Source organism: Danio aesculapii, chromosome 21 (assembly GCF_903798145.1).
Source record: "Danio aesculapii chromosome 21, fDanAes4.1, whole genome shotgun sequence".
NCBI classification, from domain to species: Eukaryota; Metazoa; Chordata; class Actinopteri; order Cypriniformes; family Danionidae; genus Danio; species Danio aesculapii.
Genome location: NC_079455.1, coordinates 42,989,501 through 43,002,452, shown reverse-complemented (window position 1 = coordinate 43,002,452; position 12,952 = coordinate 42,989,501). Strand labels below are relative to the sequence as shown.

General features: G+C 39.5%; 1 protein-coding gene across 1 annotated transcript; it reads right to left on the bottom strand.

Annotated features, from left to right (window-relative positions):
• Positions 1–1,670: 1,670 nt before the first annotated feature.
• Positions 1,671–11,793, bottom strand: LOC130214900 (sphingosine 1-phosphate receptor 3). Its single transcript, XM_056446754.1, has 2 exons — positions 11,660–11,793; positions 1,671–6,584 (listed from the first exon to the last, which is right to left on the bottom strand). The coding sequence occupies exon 2, from the start codon at positions 6,457–6,459 to the stop codon at positions 5,434–5,436; it is 1,026 nt and encodes a 341-aa protein (XP_056302729.1). The 5' UTR covers positions 6,460–6,584; positions 11,660–11,793; the 3' UTR covers positions 1,671–5,433.
• Between the last annotated feature and the right edge of the window lie 1,159 nt (positions 11,794–12,952).

Below are 12,952 nucleotides of genomic sequence, written 5' to 3'. Positions count from 1 at the left end.
TAATGGATATTTTATTTGAATTTCTGAGGAAAAACTGCTTGTTTTGCATGAATAACTAATTTCTACAAGCATTATTTGAAAATTTGAATCATTTTTTTTTGGGGGGGGGGGTAAATTGTATCTAAATCATGAAAATATTAAATGGAAATATATACACAAACACACAGGTAAAATTATTACTTCTTTTGTGAAATTTTAATTCTCAAATATTTCCCAAGTGGCGTTTATTAGCAGAGCAAGGAACGTTTCACAGTATTTCCTATTATAATTTTTCTTCTGGAGAAAGTCTTATTTCTTTAAGTTAACTTAAATTGTTTTTAGATATATTTGAACGTCAACATTACTAAAAAATTTTCTCAAAATTAAAAAAAAGAAAAAAGGATTGATTATCCACCGTTGTCCAATGACTTGAATAATTACCCTAACTTGCCACAGCTATATCACCCCACAACCCAAGAGCGGTTACTCACTGAAGCTAAGCAGGGCTGAGCCTGGTCAGTACCTGGATGGGAGACCACATGGGAAAACTAGGTTGCTGTTGGAAGTGGTGTTAGTGAGGCCAGCAGGAGGCGCTCAGCCTGCAATCTGTGTGAGTCCTAATGCCCCGATATAGTGATGGGGACTCTATACTGTTAATGATCGCCGTCTTACAGATTAGATGTTAAACCGAGGTCCTTCATCCCATGGCACTTCTGGTAAAGAGTAGAGGTGTAACCCTGGTGTCCTGGCCAAATTCCCCCCATCAGCCTTTATCCATCCTGGCCTTCCAATCATCCCTATCGACCAAATTGTCTCTATCACTGTCTCTCCACTCCATCTATAGCTGGTGTGTGGTGAGTGCACTAGCATAATTGTCCTATGGCTGCTGTCGCATCATCCAAATAGATGCTGCACACTGGTGTTGGTGTGGAGAGACCCCCCCCCCCATGATTGTGAAGTGCTTTCAGTGTATAAATGCGCTATATAAATACACATTACATTACTTAATTAATTAAGTAAATCTATTAAAGTGCACTTAATAAACGTTACTTCAAAAACAACTAGTAAAACATGATGTACTGTGTCCATGGCAAAGACAGAAGAATGGTTAAAATGTGTTAAAAAAAATTTCTCTGTTAAACAGCACTTGTGAAATATTTTAAAAATAAATAATATTACACAGGAGGGTGAATAAAATTAATACTGTATATAATTTCCACAGTGTTTTACTTGCTAAACATATTTCATATGTAGACATCATAATAAACCCATACTCTAATGCTTCAAATAACTTTTATGCAATAACATTCCAGTTACCTATCAGGGTGACACACAAGAATAATATATAAAAGAAGTAACCAATAGTTATTTGAAACATAAGCAGTGTAAAGATACAGTTTATATAAACATTTTGGGGGTCATATAGCATTAATCAATATGTATTTAAACGATTATCCCTCTAAATATGCCTGATAAGAGTTATTGAGATATAAGCTGTTGTTAATTTAATTTACATTTTAGTGTGTGTCTTCTGAAAATCATGGTCAAAATCTATTTACATGAAGTTTAGATGCTTGGAAAACAAACAGTGATAATTACAGCTGGTTTGTGCTGTTAGACTTTGTCCAGCAGAGGGCGATAGTGAGCTAACAATATCAACACCACACACACACAACATACAGTACAGTAAACAGCTTTAAACATCATGCTTTTAATCTTATAATACATTTACAGCAGTCTACATTTACACACGTCCCTTTGTTTTAGTCTTTGGGTTAAACGTTTCAACATGTTACAATTAAATAACTTCAACGAAATGAACAAACTCTATACAATATGTCAAGGCAAAGGTGTAAAACATGCTAATATATTACATCCACTCCTGCTTTTACAAACATCAAAGGTATATCCAGGTGAAAAAAATACTATAGTAACTTAAAGTAAATACTATAGTGTTTTTGAGCCTTACTATATATAAATAATCTGATATGACAATTGTACAGCTCTATGGTAACTATTTTATTATAACAGATAACCCAATCGTGTAGTTTTCTACGTCTATATGGTGCTTCAATACACCCAGAAACTACACAACAAAACTACGGTATACATTACAGGATGGGTGTCAAACTCAATTCTTGGAGAGCCGCAGCCCTGCAGAGTTTAGTTCCAGCCCTGCTTCAACACATCTATCTGTAGGTTTCAAACAAATCTAAAGCACTTGTTTGATCAGGTGTGTTTAATTAGGGTTGGAAATAAACTGTGCAGAGCTGCGGCTCTCCAGGAACTGGGTGATACCTGTGCCTTACAGTTTATCCATTTGCTATAGTTATTACTACAGTATGTTGCAGCATTTATTAACAATGAGTTGTGAATACTGCAATATACACAATATAATTAATAGACATTACTATAGTATTTGTTCATGTGGGTACATTATTAAACATACCGCTGCATGAATGCGTTCAATATTTATATATTTGTCAAGTATGACTATTTTACTCATCTAAAATAAATGTTTTGTTCTACTCTGGAGAACATTATGCACTTAACTTTAGTGTGCTCTTTAGTATGCTCTAATGCTTTAAGTGCACTTAAAAAGTGCATACTAAAGTCCTATAGCATGCACTAATGCTGTAGTGTGCATTTTAGTGCGCACACTGAGTGCTTTAGGCTCTGTTATGGCTGGTAGGTTAATTTTTGTGAGTGACATGAGGCTGGAGGGCAAAGCAAGGTGATATTTACAACAAAAAAAGTAAGAATGTTTTAGCCAAACAGATGCATACACAAAATGAACGCAACACAGTAACTTGCAAGTGTTTCCCATTGAAAACGAATATATATATTTATATACTGTATACAGTTGAAGTCAGAATTATTAGCCCCCCTGTTTATTTTTTCCCTAATTTCTGTTTAACGGAGAGTTTTTTTAACACATTTCTAAACATAATAGTTTTAATAACTCATTGCTAATAACATCATCTTTGCCATGATGACAGTAAATAATATTTGACTAGATATTCTTCAAGACACTTCTATACAGCTTAAAGTGACATTTAAAGGCTTCACTAGGTTAATTAGGTTAACTAGGCAGATTAGGGTAATAAGGCAAGTTATTGTATAACGATGGTTTGATCTGTAGACTATCGAAAAAATTAGCTTAAAGGGGCTAAAAATATTGACCTTAAAATGTTTAAAAAAACAAATAAAAATAATAAAACAAAAAAATAAATAAATAAAACAAATAAGAGTTCAGCAGAAAAAATATTATCAGACATACTGTGAAAATTTCCTTGCTCTGTTAAACATCATTTGGGAAATACTTGCAAAAAAAAAAAAGCAAAATAAAATACAAAGAGGGGCTAATAATTCTGACATCAACTATATATATATATATATATACTGTTTGGAAATCTTATTATGTACAGTAAAGCACATGAAATCAATTTGAAAAGTTTGATTCACCTTGAAAACACCTCTGATCTGCTATTGTTTTGTGGTGGTTATGTAATAAGTGGGTGTGGCTCTTAGTCTCCACCTTTTATGACTTCAGAATTTTTAATCGAACACCTTAACCTTGAAATTACTTTTTTCACTTCTGGTCACATTGTCTGCTTTTAGGGCGGGACTATTAATCCATTAAGGCGCGGCTATGAGTCTATTAGGGCGGGGCTATCAGTCCTTTAAGGTGGAAATATCAGTTATTTGGGGCGGAGCTATCAGTTCTTTAGGGCGGGGCTATCAGTTCTTTAGGGTGGTGCTATTAGTAAATTAGGGTACTTCCTTTAGAGTGGGGCTATATGTTCTTTTGTGAGCGGGACTATCATTTCCTTTCATATCCTTTAGGGCATGGCTATCAATCTTTTAGTACGGGGCTATCAGTCCTTTAGGGTGGGACTATATGTCGTTTGGGGGTGGGACTATCAGTCATTTTGGCCAGAGCTATCATTTATTTAGGGTAGGATAATCAGTCCTTTAGGGCAGGGCTATCAATCTTTTAGGATGCGACTAACAGACATTTAGGGCGGGACTATCCATCCTTTAAAGTGGGGCTATATGTCCTTTGGGGGCGGGGCTTTTAGTCCTTTAGGGCAGGACTATATGTCATTTAGGGGCGGATTATTTATGTAGGGTGGGGTAATCAGTCCTTTAGAGCGGGGCAATCAATCTTTTTAGAATGGGGCTATCAGTCAATTAGGGCAAAGCTATCCGTTTTTTAGAGCGGGGATATATGTCCTTTGGGGGGGGCGGGTCATTTAGTGGTCATTTAGGGTCATTTAGAGCAGGGCTATCATTTATTTAGGGTAGGATAATCAGTCGTTTAGGGCAGGACTATCAGTCTTTTAGGACGGGGATATCAGTCATTAGGGCAAGGCTGTCAGTAGTTTAGGGCGGGGTTCTATGTCTTTTGGGGGCAGGACTATCAGTCATTGAAGGCAGAGCTATTTTTCATTTAGGGTGGGATGATCAGTCCTTCAGGGCAGGACTATCAATCTTTAAGGACGGGGCTATAAGTCATTAGGGTGGGGTTATCTGTCCTTTAGAGCGGGCCTATATGTCCTTTGGGGGAGGGACTATCAGTCCTTTAGGGCGGGGCTACCAGTAGAGTCTATCAGTGGATGTCTCGTTTTTGTCCTGCTTTCATCCACTCCTCCATTCCATTTTGTTCAGTCTTCCTCCATTTTGGTAACAACCTCCATTTTCCAACAATATGATCAGTTCCCAAAGGATGGAATCATGCACCGCCCTACTTTTTGTGCTCATTTCAGGACATTTCAATTGGATATATGTCACGATAGATCTTAACTTTTAACGTTTAATGCCGACTTTAAAGCAATATGAAGTGTTTATAGAAACTCATGCAAACATTGTGTCGCCACTCACACATTTCCCCAGTGGAAAACCTTGTGCAGATTAGTGTGTTGGTTTGTTTTCTGTACTCATCTGCTTGCCTGTTTCCACTTTTCGCCAAGAAAGCAGCAGAGCTTTTATTATGCCACAGTCGAGTGCTTCCAGAAGAAACAGCGTCATTTTATCAGACTGAATACATTTTAGGCTTCAATTGTAATGCTGCTCTGTGCAGTCCAATAAAACACACAATACATTAAAGCATCGCTGCTGTTTCCCTGTTTTCTACCAAACCAAACCAGAAATGGAGGGTGTGACAATTAGCCTGTACATACAGCACACGCTCCGTCTCGCCAGCTAAAATGTATTATTTCTCTGGATTTCAACATTAAAACATTTGAGATTATATTAATACACAAGTCAGCAAAATATATAGCACTATTCTAGTCATTTTTGGACAAAACCAGAAATTGGGGGTGGAAATAATAATTCAGACTCAAGCTGTAATGTGCCTTTAAATATTAAAATATTGATTAGCTTGAAACACACAGAATATTGCAGTTGTGTGCATTGCTTTACCATCCAAACCTCAGAGTCACAAAAAAACTATGAATTGACGACATCTTGGTTTTCTTGTTCTGCCGCTCGTGGGCAATTCGAGCTAGATTTGCTCCGACTTGGATCTGTGTTTTTGCATCCCGCAACTCCGTCCTTCACCAAACACCCACATACGAGCTTATAAAACGCCCTTCGCATTTCTCTACTGGCCAATGTGTAGATGACGGGATTCATAGCGGAGTTTAAAACAGCCAGAGCGATGAACCAATCAGCTTTTAGTAGAACCGGACATCTTTTGGGACCACATGCTACGTCGATTAACAGGAGCACGAAAATCGGCGTCCAACATGCGATGAAAACGCCAACGACAATACTGACGGTCCGCAGTAAAGCCATGGAGCGCTCGCAATTACTATGTTTGGTTACTTTACGACTGCTACTCTTGACGAGGACGTAAATGCGCGCGTAGAGGATGGAAATAGCTAGAAGAAGCGATATGAAGATTGTAATGCAGAACGCAACGTAATTCTTGCTGTATAGAGGTAATATAGTCGAGCATTGAGGAAGATCCTCTAAACAGTTCCATCCCAAAATGGGAAGCGATCCCAAAGTGATGGCGATCAGCCAACATGTTCCTATGAGCAGAAAGACTCTGTAGTTTTTGTTAGCGTCGTAGGGCCTCATTTTGATCATGGTGAGATGGCGTTCAATTGCAATCGCTAAAAGGCTGAAAATCGAAGCGCCCAAAGCCACAAACATACTTCCTTCACGAATGAACCACTCGGCTGGAGATAAATGTAGCGTCCGTTGTCCTGACATCAGTATATTTGCAATGTAAGCCACGCCGGCTAGCAGATCGCACAACGCGAGGTTAGCAATGAAAAAGTACATCCGGTTATGAAACTTGTGGTTTTTCCAAATGGCCACCAGCACGATTAGGTTCTCCAAGACGATGAGGCTGCAGACGACTAAAAAGGCCATTATTTTGGGGTCCATCGGCGCCCCTTTGGTTTCATTGCGATTGTCTAGTTTTCCGGTGAAGTTGTAATGGTTGTAGATGTGTTGGTTGATCATTGCAGCGCCTCCTGTGCTGGTAAAAACAGCTCACAGACTGGTGTTATTTAAATGTTTTCTTTTCTTCAGGGTCAGCGGTCGGTCAAACACCACCCTTTACTGTCATGTCGGAGGCACACATCTCCCTGCAGAGAGAAGAGAGACGTGCCTTAAAGTCACTTTCAAAGACTTATACAATAAGTACAAATGAAATCAAAACTAACCACGTGATTTTGTTAGCTCACATTGCTAGTTTTGGCGTGAACAATTCATCCGTGCACGTCATAAAGAAAAAAAAATTACCCTTGTAATCTAAAATTCAAGAGTTCACACTTAATAATGCTGATGAGTGATAATAAAGCATGTTTGGCATGCTGTCCCAGGAGAGTCCTCTTGTTTGCAGAGCTCAGGAAGGTCTCGAGAACTTCCCTGGTTTAGTTAGGGTCTAAGACAGATTGTAAGGATTGCTATGGAGAGAAAAGCTGCTAAGGCATAGGTAGGAGCTTGACTGATCGCATGTGTTTAGACTGTGGGAGGAAACTGGGGAACCCGGGGGAAACCCATGCGAGCATGTGGAGAACATGCAAACTCCACACAGAAACATCAACTGGCCCAGAAAGGGCAGTGACGTTCTTGCTGTGAGGCAACAGTGCTAATCACTTAGCCGCCTTGCTGCCCATCTAGGAAAAGGAGGAGGAGTAGGGGTGGAAGGGGGGATTCTTCAATACGAAGATACTGAGGTAAGAAACTTTGGTTATTTATATTGTGTTGGATTCATCTGATTGGTAAATCATATGATAGCTAATGCAGAAGCAGCTGTGGTCAATCATAAGCACGTGATCCTCTCGAAATTAGTTTATAAATAAATTGTTTTCAGTTAAAATCTCAGATTAGGTCTGTCTAAGGTATAGGGGCGTGGCTAACATACTTAACCACGCCCCCTCCAGCTGTCAGTTTTGACGACAAACAGAAATGGTAAGGAGGAGGAGTCTGTTAGGATGTAATAGCTCTCTCCAAACCCTTTTCCCCATCGTTCTGAATGCTTACTTTACTGCATCCAATCAGCTCTCAGTAGAAAAAACAAGCCAAAAACAAGCCACGCCCACAGTTTGCTCTTTTAATATTCCATTTCTAAAGGAACTGCGTCACAATATGAGAAAAAAAGGTTGTAACTTCAAGTTCATGCGAACTTTAAAGGACACCTATTTTAGCCCTTTTTCAAGATTTAAGAGAAATTTAAGTATCTCCAGAATGTGTTTGTAAAGCTTCAGCTCAAAACACCCATCACATTATTTATTATACCTTTTTAAATCTAATAAATCTGTTTCGGCATTGTAGCTTTTATTGCCTGTGCCTTTAATGCAAATGAGGTGGTTCTTCCCACTCACCGTTCCCACGTGCGTGTCAGAGCCAAAGAGATTGCTCACTATTGCTATGATGGGTGTAGCTTCTCCTGCTGCATCTCACATAGATAGACACCACAGTGACAGACAAGAATGAAGCAGATCTCCCTTACTACACTAAGAACTTTCCCAATGATTATCTGATGTATTTGTTGTTGAGTTAATTCAAGCCTTTCTGCAACAATGAGTCACACACAATGTGGTTTGCGCAAGTGCATCAGCTTACACACACACACACACACACACACACACACACACACACACACACACACACACAAACACATTTAAGTCTATGAATCGGGATTCAAGCGTCTTCTTTTTTAATTGTACTGACACAATGCGGCTGTGGTGGTGAATTACAGTGATTTTACAGTCTTTATTACAAATATGCACTGTTTTAGAAACGTTTAAAACTTGTAAAACTCATTCCTGAGGTGCTGATGATCACAGAGAGCTGAACAGATCTTTTAATCCCAGTTGCTTTGCGCACATACTGTCTTGTTGATATGATTATACACGTTACTATGAAGACATGTTATTACACGTTTGTCAATCAATTCGGTGGGCGGGGAAACCGCACTCTTACATCACTTTGCGGTGGGGCTCAAAATGGGAGGGGTTTGGATCCTATTTTAATGTCAGGAAATTTTAAGAAGAGGCTTATTGCGTTTCTATCACCCCAATATGACTGTGGACACACTATACCTACAACCAGTTCTGTCCAAACAGCTTACAACAGATGATTTTCATCATAGGTGCCCTTTAAGTTATTTGAAGCTGAAAACCTGTAACCATTGACTTCCATTGTAGGAAATAAAGTACTATGGAAGTCATTGGTTACAGGTTTGTTTGTTTGTTGTTGTGTTCAACAAAAAAAAAAAGAAACAAAAAAAGACTACACTGTGAAAGAAAAATCCTGGTTGCCTTAAATTTTAAAGCTGAATCAAATTAACCTTAATTATGAGTCCATTAAACCTATATTATGTTAAACTGACGTACTGAATTTACAATGAACTAATAATATATGTCTTATTGATCATATCATATTACAGTGTAGTGTATTGTTTAAAAGTTTGATATTGCTATCATTTTCTAATGTTTGTAAAAGAAACTAAATTATTATTACAACATTAAATATAAGGTTTTTATTTGAAAATATGTTTGAAGAGTTCACCCTTAGCTGATGATTGATTATAAAGCTTGTTTGGCATGCTGTCCCGGGAGAGAGCCCTGAGCTCCAAGGCTCCAACGCCCTCCCCCCTCACCCAACCTTCCCCCACCCCACCCCTGGTTGCAGGACGAGAGGGGAGTCTGACTTCAGGTAGGTTTTTAGAATTCCCCTGCATGATAATGGTAGATGTAGATTATGACCGCTATAGAGTGTGAATACTGGATTCAACGCTTGTGTATGATGTCAATTTCTGTGTGTTACATGTTTTTGGTCTGTGGGAGGAAACCGGAGAGCTCGGGGAAAACCCACGCAAACGCGGGGAGAACATGCAAACTCCACACAGAAATGCTGACTTGGCCAGGTAAGATCTGAGCCAGTGACATTCTTGCTGCGAGGCAATGATACTAACCATTGGGCCTCTGCTCCGTGCTGCCCTGACATTGAAATGGGAGGAGTAGGGGTGGAAGGAGGGATTCTTCAAGAGGAAGGTAGCTAAGGTAAGATACTCTGTTTATTTATAGTGATTTAGGAATCGTCTGATTGGTAAATCATCCATTAGCTAATAAGGACCAGCTGCGATCAATCATAAGCGTGTGCTCCTCTCGAATTGAGTTTATAAATAAACTTCACTAAAATAGAAATTATGCCTGAAATCTGACTTTCTTAGCATTACACGTCTTCAATGTGGGCAACACAGTGGCGCAGTAGGTAGTGCTAGTGCCTCACAGCAAGAAGGTCGCTGGTTCGAGCCTCGGCTGGGTCAGTTGGCTTTTCTCTGTGGAGTTTGCATGTGTTTGCGTGTGTTTCCTCCGGGTGCTCCGGTTACTCCCACAGTCCAAAGACATGCGCTATAGGTGAATTGGGTAGGCTAAATTGTCTATAGTGTATGTGTGTGTGTGTGAATGAGTGTGTATGGGTTTGCCAGTGATGGGCTGGAAGGGCATCTGCTGCGTAAAACATATGCTGGATGGGTTGGCGGTTCATTCCATTGTGGCAACCCCAGATGAATAAAGGGACTAAGCTGAAAAGAAAATGAATGAATGAACGTCTTCAATGTCAAGTACTCCTTCAGAAATCATTATAGCATGCTGATGTATGACCTAAAAATAATAATAATCAAAGAATAAATAAAAAATGTTTAAAAATATATTTAGGTGGAAATTGAGACCTTTTTATGAATAATTTACATGCATAAAAACAGCATCGTAACTGACCATAATACATCTTTACTGGTTTTACTACCTTTACTGTCACTTTTACATTTACATTTTGCCCAAAGCATCTTGAAAATGAGTTTTGATCTGACTTTTAATGTGTCCTTTCTACTATTCATTCATTTTTCCTCAGCTTAGTCCCTTATTTATGAGGGGTCGCCACAGCGCAATGAACCGCCAACTATTCCAGCATGTTTTACACAGCGGATGTTCTTCCAGCACCCATACACTCTCATTCACACTCATACATTCATTCATTTTATTTTCGGCTATATAAAAGGACTTAAAACCGCCAACTTATCCAGCACGTTTCACGCAGCGGATGCCCTTCCAGCCGCAACCCATCTCTGGGAAACATCCATACACACTCATTCACACTCATACACTACAGACAATTTAGCCTACCCAATTCACATGTACCACATGTCTTTGGACTGTGGGGGAAACCGGAGCACCCGGAGGAAACCCACGCGAACGCAGGGAGAACATGAAAACTCCACACAGAAACGCCAACTGACTCAGCCGAGGCTCGAACCACCGACCTTCTTGCTGTGAGGCGACAGCACTACCTACTGCGCCACTACATCGCCCCACACTCGTTCACTACGGCCAATTTAGTTAATTCAGTTCACCTATTGCGCATGTGTTTGGACTGTAGGGGAAACCCACGCCAACACAGGGAGAACATGCAAACTCCACACAGAAATTCCAACTGGTCTAGCCAGGACTTGAACCAGCGACCTTCTTGCTGTGAGGCGACAGTGCTAACCCCTGAGCCACCACCCTAGTTCTACTATTAATATTTCAAAATAATAAATAAAAGCCTTACTGACCCCAGACTTTATTGTCTGGATTAAACTGGCTATCGTGCAGCAGTGTAAAGTCTACATAGTGGGTGGTCAACCATCATCTGACCACATTCAAACCAGTAATCAGTCTACGTATAAGCTACATATAATACAGAATGCATGCACATGCTCAAAATACACTGTAATAACATTACTGGCCAAAAGAAAAGCGTGCTCAACTGTACAATAATGCTGGTAATCATATTAAAAACACACCTTGCATTGTAAACAGCAGAGAAATACATACACTGCAACTCAAAGGAACTCAAACACTAATTTTTACAAGCCTCCAAGTGTTAAACAGTTGACTTGAACCATTGTATACCATGTTTAAGGTCACTTTTAATGTATTTATAATATAAAACATATAATAATACCATCCAGAATAACAAAACTTGCACTGAACTTGCTATTGTGCATGTACTCAATTGTAGATTGAATAATAGCAATATTTTTAAAAGCTAAACATTAGTTAGTATCATTTGTAAATGCTCTTTACATGCCTAAAACTCTTTCTCGTTTGAGTATAATCTTGTATTTGATGCCTAAAACTCTTTTGTAATCTTGTGTTTGATGATAACTCACCATCAGATACGACGAAGCGCAGAGTTTCCTCACTGAGAGCCATTCGTGTGTCCTCTTTTATTAAGTGGAATTTGTTATATTTATTATATTTCCATCTCTGTGTTGTGCAGAAGTTGAGCGGTGATTGTGCGTTCAGGGAGCTCGGAGTCTGACTGCGCGTAATGGAAGAAAGCCCTTTATCTCTGCTGCTCTTTTCCTGTGGTGTGTGTGTGTGTGTGTGAGAGACAGACAGTCCGGCCCACAACCCAGACACACCACTACATCTGGAGGAGGGCAGATTTTCTGATGCCATATAGATATCTGATATACTGTACAGATGCGTGTTTGTATGTAGTCTGTGTGTGTAGTTTATTTATATAACACATCTTTAAAGGGGTGGTCCACTACGATATCATATGTTAAACTTTAGTTGATGTGTAATGTAGCTGTGTGAACTTAAACAACATCTCTGAATGTAAGAGGTTCAAAGTTCAATGCAAAGGCTTTTGCAGAGTTAGCTTAGCAAAGCCTACAGTGAAGGAAGTTTGGGGGCTACAAAAAAATACATCTGGGTTAATGAGATCACAAGGGCTTATGTGCATTCACTTCATGCACACCCTGCCCAGCAAAGGGGTGTGGCCAGGGGCGCTGTAATGTTATAGCAGAGAAAGCTAAAATGGCGTCCAAATGCTGCTATTTCCACAGAGCTTCTACTGTTTCTGTATTTAGGACACGACACAAGGAGAGAAGTGCTTACAGTTGAATTTTAATTATGTTCCAGAGAACTATACAAAATATATAGCTAGCATTTGACAAAGGAAAACTTTCAGAATCTCCCAGTTCAGTGCTGGAATCAGCTAAATCTCCTCAGAGAAGGAGCTGCTCCAACCATAGACGAAGTCCTAACCTGATGCACAGCTATCATTTGAGGTCAATGTCATGCATGATGCAGCTATTTAAAAAAGCAGATGTTTTTTTAGACGGGATGTTTGTCATAGATCTCAGATATCAGGTCACGTTCGGTAAATGATGTCCGTCATTTTGACAGATTTGCCCTAACAATTGTTCTGTAACCTTCCTCTAATGTTAAAAAAACACACACCGTAATTGTAAACAGAAAGTGTCCGTGTTCGACCATAAATGACAGAAGCCGTCTTTGCTTTTACTGTCGATTACGCCCTGAAGCGCACCTTTACCGTTGACAACACCGTTGTTCCTCCTTGCAGATCCTCGCCAGTTCTGTCAGATTGGATGGTAAACGTTGGTGGACAGCCATTATTAGGTCTCTCCAGAGATGCTCAATTGGGTTTAAGT